Below are 16,634 nucleotides of genomic sequence, written 5' to 3' on the forward strand. Positions count from 1 at the left end.
AAAGAGCATCCTTTTCTCGTTCCACATGTAAGAGGGATCGAGTCCGAAAAGTGGCCGTTGACTCTCAGCCGGGTCTTGGGGGATTGATAATTAGCTAGGATCATTTTATGGAAGGTCGGGCCAAAGCTGAAGGCCTCGAGTGTGAGGCGTAGATGAGTCCAATCCACCTTGTCAAAGGCTTTGGTTGCATCCAGAGCCAGCAAGGCGAGTTGTTGCGCCTCCTCATTGGCGACCTCTATTAGGTCTAGTGCTCTGCAGATGTTGTCTTTCGTCGACCTGTGGGATATGAACCCAGTCTGGTCGGGTCTATAATGCTAGAGAGGATAGGCGCAAGACGGTTGGCCAGAATCTTGGAGTATATGTTGGCGTCCAGGATTAATAGTGAGATGGGTCTATACCAACTATTGTCCTTGGGATCTTTTCCGGGCTTGAGGATGAGGACTGTGATCGACTCCTGCATTGTTGGGGTGACATTCCCATTGGCGGCAAATGAAGAGCCGAGTTAAAGGGGCCGCCAGTTGAGGACGGAAGAGTTTGTAGAATCGGGTGAAGAACCCGTCTGGGCCTGGGGCTCTGGGTTTCAGGCTTTTTATGGCTTCCTCGACTTCCTCGCTTGTGATGGGCACTCCGAGTCCTTCCCTCGCCGCGGGCGTAAGGAGTGGGAGAGCTGCCTCTCGGATGTAAGACTGCTGTTCGTTTAGGTTCCTCGGGACTGCCGTCATTCTCTCCGATTGGTGGGCTACTGCCAGGCGTAGCTTCTTGCGTTCTGTGAATTGGACCACCCCCTGTGGGTCACGGAGGCCCAGGATGGTATTTCCTTTCTTCACTTTGGCCGGCTTGTTCACCAGCAGCTTGTTAGCTTTGTTATTATTGACATAGTACCATTGTTTTGTTCTGGTTAGTAGATTCGCCGTGGCATCGGCGTAATGCGCCTCCAGTCTCTTTCTTGCCACCTGTAGGGCCCTATAGGATTTCGGGGACCAGCCCTTCCACTTGTGAGTGGCTTCCGCTTCTCGGACTTCAGCTTCCAGGATGGCGCGGGCTGCCTGTTTTTGTTTATGGAAGGCTGCGCCTTGGGCGATCAGTTCCCCTCTGAGCACCGCCTTCATGGCGTCCCAGGTGTTGGCAGGGGAGGTATCCTCGTCCCAGTTTTCCATTAAAAAGTTTTTTTATTGTTTTGGGAATGGTATCCCTCACTGCCATATCACCCAGGATAGGGTCATATAGGTTCCATCGGTGGGGAGGGAAGGGGTCTGGGTTGTGAACTTGCAGGATCAGTGAGACTGGGGCATGGTCTGAGAGGATCCAGGGGCTAATGGTGACGTCGTCCGTGAAGGCCAGGGCCTGGGGGGAGGCCAGCAGTAAGTCCATTCTAGGGAAGGTGCTGTGCACAAATGACTAGAAGGTAAAATGTTTCTCTTCTGGAAAAAACACTCACCAGGTGTCAACGACATTCCGTGTTCGAAAAAGGTGGAGCAGGTCTTTTGCCAATTTTAGGTCCCTGGATGATGGGGGGTGCGATCTGTCTTTGAGAGGGTCTGGGGCTCCGTTAAAGTCTCCCCCAATGACTACTTGCCCCTCAATTAATGGGAGGAGGGACTCCTCCAAGTCTCGATAAAACACTTCCTGATGCTCGTTCAGAGCGTAAGCTGAGATATGGGTATAGAGTTGGCCAAAAATTATGACTTTGATTGCGATGAAGCGACCCTCCTGGCATGGTAGCGAGTCTAGGACCTGCGGATTCAGCTCTTTTGCAGAGAGAATGGCGGAGCCTCCCTTCTCGGTGCCGTTGGAAGCCAGATTTTGTAGGGGGAAAAAGGTCTGCTGCGCAGGCGGGAGAAGTCTGCCGGGATCAGTGGAGTCTCTTGCAGGAAAGCTACTGAGGTTCCCTTGTCCTGTAGCCTTTGCAGGATGGATTTCCTTTTCGAAGCGGAATTTAGGCCCCTGGCATTTAGGGTGGTGAACTTCAGTTTTAGGTGTTGGGGCTGGCTCTCTAGGCTTTCTTGCCGCGGGAGGGTGAGTTGGGGGGGGGGTCAAGTCAGCCATAGTCGTGAGAGGCAAGCTGCTTTGGGTTCTCCTGAGGCTGAGGTTTTTCAAGTAGCCTCCAACGGGAGGTACAAACATCTAACATAGGCCTCCAACGGGGGGCCAGAACTATAACCAGGGGGACTGGTTTTAATTTATTGGTACATCCCTTCACCACCCGGGCTGTTTCACTGCAAGGGTAAAACGGTGACATCCACCTTGAAGGAGGGTATGGATCGCATGGGGTTGCAGCAAGCTTAAGTAAGCAGGGTTCCAATGCTATGTGTTCTTTAGGCATTCTGTTGATCTTCATTTAGGTTTGCGGGTTCTCTGTACCCTTGTCCAGTGGGCGCAGCTAGGCTTGGGGGAGGCTATGCCCGGTTTGGGAATCTTTCGGCCAGGGAGGAGGACCCTGTCCCCCCACGGGAAGCCGGGGCGTAGGATTGATGCTGCATCGTCGAGGTGGCTGATGGTTCGCGGGTGCCATTGTGCGAGAATTGTAGAGCCGTCGGAAACAGCCACCGGTAGCGGATCTGCTGGTCTTGGAGGAAGAGCGTTAGTGGGCGCAGCACTCTGCGCTTCTGCAGGGTCAGGGGGGAGAGGTCTTGGAATATTTGGAGAGGGGAGCCCTGGAATGATAGTTCATCATGTGTGCGACCTGTCGCAGAGATGGCCTCTTTGGTGGTGTAAAAATGGACTCTCATGATTACATCGGGCGGGGGGGGGGTGTCCGAGTCGGTTCCTTGGCGTGGGCGCAGACTGTGGGTGCGATCGAGTAGAATTTGAGTTTCATTCAGGTTCAGCAGCAGCAACTGGAAGAAATCGCCCACGTACTCGGGTAGCTCCCTGTCGGGGATTGAGGAAGGCGCAACTCGGATGCGCAAGTTATTCCAGCGTACGCGATTTTCCAGATCTTCCTGCTTGTATTCGAGGATCTCAGTTCTGTCCATTAAGGTCTGGATTGTGCGTTGCACTTCCACTAGCGAATTGGAGTGTTCTTGGGCTAGGTCTTCTGATTTCCCCCATCCTATGTTCGATGTCACTAACCCTTTGCTCCATTTGTTCTAGCTTTGCAGTAAGTTCCGACATGCAGGATCTAAACTCTGCTTTGATATCGGACATGAAGGCTTGGAGGTCCTTTATGGTTGCAAGGCCTCTGGCGCTTTTTGGGGCATGAGTTTTGGCGGGTCCGCTTTCTTCCCTTTTTCCGCTGCCTGGAACATGGTGGAAATATCCGCTGATTTAGGAGGTTTCAGAGATTTATAGTTCCGGGGTGGGAGGCGACCCCCAGCGAGGTTTAAGCGAAGTTACAGTCGTTGGCTGGTGAGTGCGATGCTAGTTGATCCGTGGAGGGTCCCAAGGTGCCAGCTTTGGGTCCACGCTGTCTTGCTTTGGTGGCAGCGGGGGAGTGGAGTGGGCCGGAGCACCCCAGGAAGTGGGCTGGTAGGATGGGCTTGTCAGGTCCTTTACTATGGTGGAGAAGTGGCTAGCACGCGGGAAAGGGAGTGAGCGGGGCTCCCAAGCATATGATGGCCGTTGGTGCTCTACTCACTGATTGCTGAGCCCTCCCGGGGTGCCAGTGGGGTAGTTGGGCCACTCCGATCTGTTAATGATAGGGGGTGGGCAGGGGCGCTCCAGGAAGCTGAGAGAGGTGTCATTGCAAGCTGGGTCTGGGGAAGTTCTGGGGGTCCAGGACTCTGAGGAAGGAGTAGCTTAGACTCTCGGGGGAGGGGGAGGCAGGTCCAGTGGTCCTTGATAGCCCAGTCCAGTTCCTTCAGTGGTTTTCGCGGCTGAGCGGCTCCTGGAAGGGTCTGGGGGGCTCCGGGCCAAGGAGGTAGCCTTCTTAGGCGTGTGTGTCGGGCCCCTTGTGGTTCGCCTCACCACCCTTGGTAATTGGGAAGAGCACGCCACTCTGGAAGGTGCGGATGGAAGGCACTTTACTTTCAAATTACCATAAGGGGGAGTAGGGATAGTGGAGGCCGCCATGAAGCTGCAACGTAGGCAGGGGTGGGGGCGGGGGACAGAGGCAGATGGAATAGTCCTATACCTGGGTGAGTGGTAGGGAGGGAGGACCACAGGTGGCTTTCACCTTGCGTGGGAGGGGGGGGTCCCAGCCTCGTACCCAATGCCGGGGCTCCGTAGGAGCGATGAGTGTGCGTACTGTGGTGGCTTGAGAGTGCAGCGCCGTCCGGGCCCACAACAAGACGGCGGAAGCAACCCAGTTCTCCCGGCAGTTTCCAGCACGCCGGGGGTGGAAACGCAGAGTTAGGGGGCTGCTGCCCAATGAGGTCTTCTTTCCCGGACACCGGGTCTGCTGCAGGAGTTAGGTGGGTGGGCTCCCCTCCAGGAGCAGCGCTGCTCCGTTGCGTTTTCACCCCTCACGCCTCTGGGGGGGGGGAGACGCCCCGCTGGCTAAGACCGCGTAGTGAGGTTGAAGAAGGCAGGCTCTGGGGGCTCAGCTCCAGAGAGGCGGGAGGCAGACACCGGGGACCTATGTGGGCTGCGGATCAGACTCCGGAGGAGCAGGAGAACCCCAGAGGGGTTGGCAGGTGAGTTGAGGAGCGTTGGTGGGGCTGAGGCAAGTTGGAGGCACTGGGACAGGGGCGCCGCTCCAGTGGGATGTGATCCACATGGGCCAGGTCCGGGTCAGGCTCCCAGCCGGACTTCAATCTGGGACGCGTCTGCGATCAAGGCACCGCTTGTTAGGATGGCGCTGTCAGGCACCGCGGGTGAGCCTGAAAGGACTCCAGTAGGCAGGGGCCGTCCTGGGGCCAACACAGGCAACTATGATCAGAGACGGGGCCGAGGCAGCGCGCCCCCCATTTTGGGGCTGCCTGGTGGTCGCTGTCGGCAGACACCACTGCTGTGTTTTCGGGGATCCCATTTGCGTTATGAGCCTAGATTGTAGTCAATAAGGCTTCCAGCATTCCGCTACCTAGATCAAACGTTTAAGAGGTTGGGCCATAGCAGGAACTAGTGTTTTTCAGAGAATGCTGCGGTTCCCATGAGGCCATTACAGGAGCTGCCACATCGCTGGCACTGCAGGACATGCCCGTAGGGCGACCATATTTAAAAAGTAAAAAACCGGGACAGGGCAACTAACATAAAAGTAGGACTAACTATTGAAAGTGGCTGTCAAGGACTTCAGTAGCATGTTGAGGAGAAGGGGGTTTAAAGTGTTACTGTTCAAAGAAACACATGTTATAGTTAATTCATCACAAACTAACACTATCTTAAATTGTAAAATACAGCATTTCTTCTGTGCGAGATTGTGCATTCCTGCCTGCCAGCTATGAAGACCTACTACAAAAAACCGGGACCACTGCAGTTTCCAATGGGGACATAATCTTGAGAAGGGGGACAGAGCACCAAATACTGGGACAGTCCCGGGAAAACCGGGACGTCTGGTCACCCTGCCCGTCACTTCTTTCTCTAAGTTTTCCTTTGCGTGCTGTTTTTCTCTCATCCTCTGGCCCTTCCCTCTTCATCTTGTGCCCATTAATTACTCCATTTTGTCCATTATGTTCACCCTTCCCTGAATCCCTCCTTTCTCTCCTCCTCCTCCTGTCTTGTGCCTGTACTGCTTTACCATCGTTTATCCCCCGTTTCCGTGATCCACACTGATTTTACCCATCTCCTCCCGTTTCTCTGCCTTTTTATCCTATGTGTTTATGCTGTGCCAAGTCACCACTGTACTAGTCCCAGAGCACCTAGGCTTGTGTGTGTGTGTGTGTGTGTGTTATATATATATATATATATATATATATATATATATTCATTTTCTCCCCTGCTCTCTCTCTCCCTCCCATTTGATCACCTCTGCCCCCTTTTCCCCGTTTTTCTTTCTTGTCCCCTGTGTCACACCCTTTCTCTCTCTTCAGCAGGCCTTGCCACTTCCCCTTGTCCTTTATCACTAGTTCTCCTATCCCTCGGCCCCCAATCTTATTACCCACAATCTCTCTTACCTCTACTGCCTTTTTTCTCCTATGTCTCCCCTTACCTTGTCTTTAATCTCTCTCTCTCTCTCTCTCTCTCTCTCTCTCTCTCTCTCTCTCTCTCTCTCTCTCTCTCTCTCTCTCTCTCTCTCTCCCCTGTTCGCGTTGCCCTTTCTAACGCCAGTTGTCTTCTCCCTTGCACCCTTTCTTTTCCACTCTCACACCCTCTTTGCCTGTCCTCCACTTTCCACTTTACCTTCTTTGTTTCCAAGTCTATGAATTCGGAGAACTCCGCAAGAGCACAGCCAGGCTCCTCTGTGTTTACTCACAGCCTGGAGCCGCTGCACCTCGGCCCGCCTCCGCCATTGCGTGCTGAGAAGATGAGCTGAACCTGTGAAAAACCACTGTGCTTCCTGCCCACACGGGTCGTGCTTGGATCTCTGCGCTGGGTGAATCATGAAGCAGACGATCACCAGGGCAGTTTCTAGCCAACTTGGTGCCCAGGGTGAAACATCAGAATGCCCCCGCACCCCACCCCCACTGACTGGCACACGTCACTCCCAAACTACAACTCTGTCGTGCGACAATACCCCTCCACAATATGAATAAATAATTGCTATATAAATGAAGCTGGTTTCATTACATTGTAATTCAAGTACTTTACAGAAGAATTCTAATGTGAAAACACAGCGTTTGCTGCCCACGTAAATGGTTTTTCTGTCACCTGCTCTTAGGGAAGGCCTTGCCTGAATGCAGTTTCAAACTGTCCGTACTGGCACATTGCGGTGTGAACAGCCTATCGGTGTCTGAGGGCCCACTGACCTGGCCCTGTGTTGTTGCAGGTGTTCTGTTCGTACCACCTCACTTGTATATGGCAAGCGGCAATACTAGACTAACCATATGAATTCTTTTCTGATAGAAGGTTATCATTCCAAGATGGACAGTCTGGTACACTCTTACTGTACTCTTTCAAAATACCGCTCTGAGAGTGGGAAAGGGGACAAATAGCACCAATGAGGATTCCTGTATACTTTGCATTAAATATTAAATCACACATCATTTCAGGACTATAACAGTGATCAGAGATCTCTACATTTGATAAACAAGTCTGTGATAAAAGGATTGTATGTGTGGATCTCTAAATGCATAACCGATGCATGGCTTGGTGCTCACATAACGGTTCACAATACTCACCCTAACATTAAAATGTTTGTAACCATTAACCAACCATACATGCTCATTTGGACAGCTTACGCATAATGGAAGAAGTAGGCTCACAGACCAAAAGCACTATCAAAACAAATGTACAATCGACCAGAAAAGGGAGGATAGCTCTGGGGCCACGTGCTCGCCTTGGAAGCAAGACGACACAGAGCAACACCGGTTCGATCCCCAGCTCTGCGATTAGAAACCGATTATATATTATAAACCGGATTAACCCCGAAATAAGGCAGTGATCATGATGTCTCTCTGAAGAGCCTGTTTATCCTAGTTTTCAACACTGCTACGACAACAAATGTGCAATCCACGTTGTCCAAGATGATTTTTCTGCTACAAAAGGAGAACTAGGATACAAGGGCCTGTGTGGCATAGCAGATAGGGAAGGACCAAGGATCTGCCGTAGGAACGGCACGACTGCATCTAGCTAAGAGCAAGGAATGTCCTGCCATAGAGAAGAACTGCAAGGGTCTTGGCCAGTGGTGGTAGAAAATGGCCACTTGCTTACACAGCTCTAGACGCATCAGCGGACATAAACATAAACCCTTTCACCCTGTATTCTATATCCTGAATCTGAAATGCTTGTCAGGAACATGCCAAAAGTTCCTTTGAGCAGCTCGGAGTGCAGCACAAAAACTGAGAAATTCCTTAGCAAAGCACAGACCACGCAAAGTACTTAACATGGCAGACGCACCTAAGCCATTGCCAGCACATGAATAAGCGACTTCCTGATGCCCCAGACAGTGCGACCATTCGACCGCCCTGGACCGTGTATTCAGGATCAGGCTGGATCGCCTGGGTGACACCTGACTCTGTGCTTGCTCTGGATGCTGACAAGGGCTCCTCTGATCCCCAGCGCAAGCCCCCCCCCCCGGACGGGCCAGGGGATGAGGGGGGGTGAATATAGCTGCGGAGCATTGAGAAGTTGGAGGTGGCACACTCTTGTGACCTCACTCTGCGGGGGAAGACACAATGATGCCCTGGAGCACTGAGTTTGCTGCATTATAATAATAATAATAATTGCTCCGAATGATTAAGGGAACAAACTCCTGAGGTTCCCCATTTAAAGACACTCCTCTCACGTGCAAAGGACAGCATTGGCGCGTGGTCTCATTATGGTGGAACTCAGCAGACAATAATAATCGGTTTGTACAGCAAAATTGAGAAAATCCTAATCTAAGTGATCCCCTCCCACTTCACCCCGGAGGCTTGAAAACAGGGGTTCGTCTGTCGAGCATGTGAAATGGGCAGAAAATGAGGTGCATGGTTAAGTGCTCAAGCCTGTGTACGGTAATGCCAGCCCATTACTTCTGCTGATGCTCTGGTTGCTTAAAACACTGCATAGATAAAGATTTGAAAAGTCTATGTGAGCCCTGTGGATAGATCTGAGACCAATCCTGTGATCTGCAGAGCCGGTCAATGCCATCTCCTTGCAAGATCAACGCCTAGCAGATAGCCAAAGTTTGCACTACCCCTGGAGATTACACCATCCACTCACTTGGGTCAAGGCCTTTAGAAAACAACTTGCCCAGGGCAATGGAAGACAGCAGTCAGGCGTTGAAATGTTAAGCACATACTGCATAAAACAATGGCTTGTTAAATGGGCCATCACTTACAAACTGCTCCACTTGAAAGGCTATCAGCACAAAGAATGAGGGGTGCAGGGTGTGTGACTCCAGAGCATCTGTCAAAGTCTTGCCACTACCATCTTAAAACCCTTTGGCGCATCTTTCCATATCTCTCCTTTCCCAACAGACTCTCTGCGGTCAAATCAATTGTTATATCAAGACTGGACTACGCAAACCCTCTATACCTCGGAGTTCACGGCTACCAACTGAATAAACTCCAAAGAGCACAAAACGCGGCAGCCATATAGCTACTTGTGCTCGGCCCAAGGGACCACATCTCCCCAGCTCTTAAGATGCTGCACTGGCTTCCAGTAGCCCGAAGAGTGACCTTCAAAACCTTGTGCATCTCCCATCGAGCACTGCATAAAAGCGGACCTCAATATCTTCAAGACAAGCTAAAACCCTACCACCCCCCACGCACCCCAAGATCAAGCTCAGCCGGTCTCCTAGTCATACCGAAGACAACCTTAATCAGGTTAGGCGGATCATCATTCGCAGCCTTGGCCCCCACCCTATGGAACTCACTCCCACCCCACATCCGCCTAACTGAGGATTTAATGTATTTCCGCAAACTCCTTAAAACCTGGCTCTTCCCCTAAAACCAACCCGTACCAAACTAACCCAAACAGACCAAAAGCAACTCAAGGACACCAATCCGTCAAACCACCTGAGGCGAGAAACTAACAGCTAACAACCCCTAATATAAACTAGAAGGGAAAACAGAATTAAACCAATAAAAGTAGATCAAAGCAGCGAAAGGATTAATAAGAGTAAAACATACGGAAACAGTAAAGTAATTTTAAACTCCTGGAATGAACAGAATGCATGCAGAGTGAACGAAATGAAGGGTGCGGATGAATTAGCTAGAATGGATAAATCAGGTAGGACAACGCAATGCGCTGAGTGGAAGAACAGCATAAAACAGATGAATGTCCGGAATGGATGAGCGTATAGCGGATAAGTGTGTAGAACAGATGAATACGTGAAGCAGATGAGTATGTAGAGCACATGAGTACTAATAACGGATGAATATGGAAGTACGGAGAGTGTATAGATCACTGGAGCAGATGAATGTACAGACCTGCGAATGCACAGAGCGGATGAGTGTATAGAGCAGATGAGTGTATAGAGCTGATGATTGTATATGGCAGATAAATAGATAGAACGCACAAGTGGATAGAGCGGATGAGTGGATAGAGCGGATGAGTGGAGAGAACAGATGAATGTATAGTGCAGATGAGTGTACCGAGCGGATGAATGTATAGAGCGAATGGATGTATAGAGCGGACGCGTAGTTAGAGTAGATGAGTGGATAGAGTGGATGAGTCGATAGAACAGATAAGTAGATAGAGTGGATGAGTGATTAAAACGGATGAGTAGATAGAGTGGATGAGTAGATAGAGTAGATGAGTGGATAGGGGGGGCGAGTGCGCAAAATGGGGCGAGTGCGCAAAATGGGGCGAGCGAGTAAGATGGGACGAGTGCCTAGAGGGGACGAGGTATATACGACCGATGAGTGTATATGGCGGATGAGTGGATAGAAAAGATGAGCTGATTGAGTGGATAGAGCAGATGAGTAGATAAGTGTACAGAGAGAATGAGTGTACAGAACGGATGAAGGCATAGAACAGATGGGTGTAGAGATGAATAAATGGAACAGGATATTGCTGTTGAATGCGTGTAAAGCACGAGTCCTTAAAGCGGATAAGTGCGGGGAGCAGATGAGTGCGTAGAGGGATGAATACGTAGAGGGGTCGAGTGCGTAGAGGGAATGAGTGGGTAGAGGGGATGAATGCGTAAAACAGGTGAATGCATAGTGCGCCCAGTAGCCGCTCTGTGAATTTAGAAGTGTGCCCAACAGCCTTGCTGAATCTAGAAGTGTGCCCACTAACCTCTCTGAATTTAGAAGAATGCCCAATAACCTCTCTGCGAAAAGTTGAACTTAGAAGTGCACCCAATAGCCTCTCTGTGAATTTTAGAAGTGTGCCCAACAACCTCTCTGTGAAGGTTGAACTTAGGAGGGTGCTCATTAGCCTCCCTGTGAATTCAGAAGTGTGCCCAATAGCTTCTATGTGGAAACAGAACTTAGAAGTGCGCCCAATAGCCTCTCTGTGATTCAAGAAGTGTGCATTTAGCAGCTGAATTTAGAAGTGTGCCCAATAGCCTCTCTATGAATTCAGAACTATGCCCAATAGCCTCTCTGTGAATTTGAATATAGAAATGTACCCAATAGCCTCTCTGTGAATTTAGAAATGTCTGAAAGGACATGTAACCCATCATATCTCACCAACACGCTTACTCTCTCTTTACATCATCACTCAAATAGAACACAGAGATACTATGAAACCATTCGGTATAACTGTTCTCATATCAACATTCGCCGCTCACTCCACATCATTCTAAGTAATCACTGCTGGTTACACACCCCCCAGCCAGGCGTTCTCCTCAGGCCTAACGCAGCCACTTCGATCTGGATAAATCCTGCCAGAACGAACACATACCCCTGACCTCTCAACCATCACACCTACCGCTAGAAAGGAGCTATTACACAAATACCACACGAGCTGTACACATACCCGGTGCTCAGACGCACCTTTTTGACTCTACTCTCTCTACTGATATGAACTTCGGTTCCCAAGGGCGTTCAACCTACCAGCGCCTTCAGACCATACCAATGGTATATAAGGCGCTATATAAAAGCAAAATAACAATAACAATTTCACATGCTGCATTTGGAATATGCATTCCTTTGTTTGCATATTCCAAACACATCTCAGCCAGCCGCAGATTGTAGAGCAGCGCTCACGGCACAGCAGGCTGCTTAATCTGTTGTCCGGCAGCTTTCTGTCTGGGCCCCTTCATGCGCCCACCTTCTGAGCTATTTAGCTCTGGGGGGGCTGATGATGACACACGTCAACTCGGCAGCCTTTCATGTTCCGTGTTCAGTTCTCGGGCCACCATCATCTCGAGACTGCAGGCCTTGGGCTCAAATCCACGAGGAGACCGATCTCTTAACCCTGGTTCAGAATCTTCAAAACATAATTCTGGTCAAGGAGGGTGGTAAAGGTCTACACCATTTAAGGGGAGCAGGGGTTGCGGGGGTCCCTCCCCGCTCCCCATAAATGGTATAATCGGTCCGGGTGTTACATGGATTGCAGCGGCAAAACCACAGCCTTTTTGCCGCGATTTTATTGTGTAAACTGCACTTTGTTGCAGCGACTTGAATACATGGAACCATTTAAAGTAGTCGTCAGTAAGCCTCCAAGCAAGTGGCAGGGGGCAGGGTGTTCCTGAGCCGAGGCCATGCCCCAGAAAATGCCTTGCCGCCAAGGTGCTTTTTTAAATCCGGGGTACACAGGGATGACGAGGATCAGTGGAGCGCAATGCCCAACCAAGGGCCTACGGAATAAGCTGTTCACGCGGATACAAGGCCCCCAGGCAATGCAATGCATGATGAATGAGACACAGAGCCTTAAACTTCACTCTTCCTTCCACGGGCAAATGAGCAAAATTTGACGCAGGAACCCGCCTATATTAAATGTTTAGTGTTTATTGAGAGGTATGCAGGTGAGTGGGCCGTGACCGCGTGGAATACGGTTATGTTTAGTAGTATGCAGGTATGGCAGTGGAACACAGTAGCAAAATAAAGTTGCAAAACCTGCACCCTGAACCCTAAGGGAAGAAAGGCCCCCGGGCAATGCAATGTGCAATGAATGAGACACAGAGCCTTAAACGTCACTCTTCTTTCCACGGGCAAATGAGCAAAATTTGGCGGCAGGAACCCGCTTTGCCAATGGAGCTTAGTCAGAATAGGGGAGGCATGGGTAAATTTAGGGAGGCCTGCCACCAACCGCGCTGCCGTGTTCTGAACATCATGTAGCCTTTGAAGATATGTGTTCTCTTTATTGCTGTCTCTCTCTCACACCTCTCGTAGTTCTCTGCTTTTCTCCTGCGCAGAGTGGCGGTGGACTAGGCAGACTTGGTCAATGAATGCAATGTGTGATTGGAAGTCTGTACTTATTTACCACAAGTCCTGGATTAGTAGATGGCTTGGGAAGTATGAGGGTCATGCTTTAGATTTAGGTGTACCTTTTTATAAACTCACTGTTCTGTGGTTCTCTCTTTCAGGTTGTCCTTTGCAAGATGCCGAAATCCCTGGGCATCACAGAGAAGGCGATCAAGACTGAGCCAGTTCCGGAACTGGGAACTGAGTCCAATCCAGTTGGTTACGCCAGATTCGGCCATCGCTACAAGTGTCTGACCTGTGACAAATCCTTCCCCAGCGTGCAGCGTGTACTTCGCCACGGCCGTGCCCACGATGCAACGCACACCTGTGCTGAGTGTGGCAAGGAGTTCAGGGACAAGGCACGGCTGCGCAAACACCAGCAGATCCATTGGGCTCGGCGCCCCTTCAAGTGTGCTCGCTGTGAGAAGGCCTACAAGTCTGCTGTGGAGCTGCGCAACCACAGCCGCAGCCATACTGGCGAGAAGCCATTTGTTTGCAAAGACTGTGGAAAGGCCTTTATGCAACCTATCTGCCTGCGGGTGCACATGACTGCCCACACTGGGGATCTCCCCTTCAGCTGCAAACAGTGCGGCAAGTGCTATGCCACACCCTCCAAGCTCAAGATCCACCAGCGGGTACACACGGGCGAGAAGCCATATGACTGCAAGGAGTGTGGAAAAGGCTTTGCCGACCCCTCAGTCTTCCGCAAGCACCAACGCACGCATGCAGGCTTGCGGCCATATCAGTGCACCACCTGCAAGAAAACCTACAGTGAGCTGAAGGACCTTAAGAACCACGAGCGCTCTCACACGGGTGAGAAGCCCTTCTTATGCTCCGACTGTGGTAAAGCTTTCTCTCGCTCCTCCTCACTCACCTGCCATCTCCGCATCCATGCCACTGAGAAACCATACAAGTGTAAGCTCTGTGGCAAAGATTTCACTCAACTTTCCTCCTATCAAAGCCATCAGCGCACCCACTCTGGAGAGAAGCCTTACCTTTGCCCACAGTGCGGCCGGATGTTCTCAGACCCATCTAGCTTCCGCCGACACCAGCGAGCCCATCTAGGAGTTCGGCCATACAAGTGTGATAAGTGCGGGAAATCCTTCCGGCAGCCAGCGGACCTGGCCATGCACCAACGTATCCACACGGGTGAGCGGCCATACAAGTGCATGGCATGTGACAAGACCTTTGTGGCATCCTGGGACCTAAAGCGGCACCAGCTGGTGCACACTGGCGAGCGGCCCTTCCAGTGCCCCGAGTGCAGCAAGACCTTCGCAGAGCGTTCCAGCCTCACCAAACACCACCGGGTGCACTCAGGCGAGCGCCCCTTCAAGTGCCAGGAATGTGATAAGACCTTCATGGTGTCGTCCAGTCTTCGTAAGCATGAACAAATACACCGCGCAGCACTCACTGACCAATGCCTTAAATGTGACATTGTCGTAGAGGACACTGCTCACCTGCCCAAGAACAAACACAGCAGTGACCAATCTAGTATTCCCACCTGCGTGCACTGCAGTGTGACATTCCTCTCCCTGGGGGAACTTAAGAAACACGAAAGGACTCACTCAAGTCTGAAGCCATTTCAGTGCCAGGAGTGTGGCAAGTCATTTTCTGACCGCTCAGGCCTCCGCAAGCATGAAAAGATCCACTCAGGCGTGCGGCCCTATACTTGCTCACACTGCAGTAAGGGTTTCATTAGCTCATCTGACCTTCGCAAGCATGAGAAGACTCACAATAGGGAGAAGGCCTTCAGCCTGTATGAGCCACTTGTGACTTTTCTGGAACAGCCAGAGCTGGAGAAAGTGTCCGAGAACAATATTCCTGAGCCCTTGCATCAGGCTTCCTAAGTTCCAATGATACCACCTGGGCTCCAGAAAATTATTTTTACAGGGGAGTGGTAATGTGTATACAGCCCCTGGGTCTTGTTCGAGAAGTATTGTGCAAAGGAGGCTGACCTCAATATAGGTTCATCCAATTGGTATTGCATTCCAGAGAGGGAGAAGTTAAACTTTGTCCATCAGTTGTCCTCGTGGCCTGTTTTTCAGAGGGGCTTTGTTCATATTTAATTCCCGGGCTCTATTTGTGGGAATTGGTGCACTGTATTTTTCCCATTACGAGTGGAAGGGCTTTTGGGTCTGTCGCCAGCAGTCTTGGCTTCAGTTGTGGGAATGCAGCTGCCCTTGCTGATTGAAGAGGTCTAGCTTAGGCGAGTAAGACTTTGAGTGAGTTTAACCTTCTTACCCAGATCACATTCCGTTACTCGGTGGATGTGACTTTTTCCACTCAAGGTCTTCCATCAGGGATAAGTCTGCTGCACCTATTGGAATGGGGAATATGCTTGTGACATACTTTTCGTAAAGGCGACCGAGGTAGCTTGAAGTTGATCTATAGGCACCTCTCCCGACGAGGGCGAGTACCTAAAGGGGTGTCCAGAACCGTGACTTTGACTTGCGCATATGCTCTCCTGGGGCCTGCATTCTCACATGAATTTACAGGGGAGAGGGGGTGTCGAGCAGGGACTGAGTCTGGTTACAATCCTGGTATTGGTTTACAAATCTGTTTGCTTGATTTTGCTAGTGGACTTTGAGCTCAAACCTTCCCTGGTGTTTCAAAATGGCTGGTTCGGGGAGATAGAAACTTTGTAATACACGGTTATCATTCAGCAGGGTACCACAGAGCTTGCCAATTTAAACAGTATCACCTGAAGGGAGTTTCCAGAACTGAATGCATCAGAGGAGTAGGGGCAGTTGTCTCGAGTTACTCTCCAGTGCTCGGTTGCAGGGGGTGAGAACCTGGCTACAGGTTTGCCATGGAAAAGGGTTGCCAATAGTTTTGTCCAAGACTAGTGGAACTAAGGCATGTCCGAGCAGCTGGAAGTTCAGTTCCCTTAGGCTGCTCTGGTCCCACCTGTGTCAAGAAACCTGTGCACACAGGCAAGTGGATCTTGTGTACTACCTTAGAAGTTGAGGTGTGCATGTATCCAAGTCCTTCAAGAAAGACCTGCAGGTCCAGAGCTGCCTGCACAAAGAAACTGCTGCTTTTTATCCCCGTCAGCTTTCGATATCATTTAAGTAAGTGAGCTTTTTACAAAAGAAAACGTCCTCCTGCCCCATACTGAGTGCACTGTACATAGGTGAGATTTCATGAGGAAAGTGGGATTGTCTATGTGGGTAGTTTTTGCACGCTCCTCGAGCCGCTGAAAATGTGACTTTGTTTCCAGAATTCTCCATCCAGTTTTTTCCAGAAACGTCTGCACGTGGAGAGCTGCACTTTGAATCCATTGACTATCGAGATGTTCTTCCTGTGTAATCTGCAAGGATATGCAAAGACGGCCAAGAACTCCATGTTTATTTATCTCTGCCTGCCTCAGTTCTAATTCGATCTTTCCTCTTGTCCTCTACGATTACGTTTTTTGGTTGGTTTTCCCTGTGTCGTTTTTTCCTTTTCATTATTGTTCTCCTTTCTTTTTGCGTCTTGATTTGTTCTCGTCCGTTCATCATGGACACTATTTGTAGTACAAAATAAATGAAAACAATCTGCTGGCCACATCTTGTTCACCAAAGCCAGGAACCGCAGCACTGTCCCATTTTTTCTCGTCCGATGGATTGCTTCTGGATCACACCACAAAGTGGAATCTTTTTTGTGCTCTTCATTCCTGGAAGGTCCTGCTGCTTTTCTTTTCAGAGCTTTAAGGCAGGTGTGCGAGGAAAGTGCACATGGCTTTACTGTCTTTTTACATTGGTCATTTATGGTCTCGGCCTTCAGATAAATACTACTTTTGTTCATGGTCAAACATCTTCCATCCCTAACATGTTTGAATTT

At 50.3% G+C, this 16,634-nt stretch overlaps 1 protein-coding gene across 1 annotated transcript in view; it reads left to right on the plus strand.

Moving 5' to 3' along the window:
- Nucleotides 1-16,387, plus strand: part of ZNF668 (zinc finger protein 668) — a 70,925-nt gene extending 54,538 nt beyond the window's left edge. The window contains exon 3 of the mRNA XM_069651912.1: nucleotides 12,935-16,387. Coding sequence (XP_069508013.1) covers nucleotides 12,950-14,659 — 1,710 coding nt within the window. The 5' untranslated portion in view covers nucleotides 12,935-12,949 and the 3' untranslated portion in view covers nucleotides 14,660-16,387. The remainder of the gene's footprint in view (nucleotides 1-12,934) is intronic.
- The last annotated feature ends 247 nt before the right edge of the window (nucleotides 16,388-16,634 follow it).

This window comes from Ambystoma mexicanum, chromosome 3p, assembly GCF_040938575.1.
Source record: "Ambystoma mexicanum isolate Mex_15411 chromosome 3p, UKY_AmexF1_1, whole genome shotgun sequence".
Taxonomy (NCBI): Eukaryota; Metazoa; Chordata; class Amphibia; order Caudata; family Ambystomatidae; genus Ambystoma; species Ambystoma mexicanum.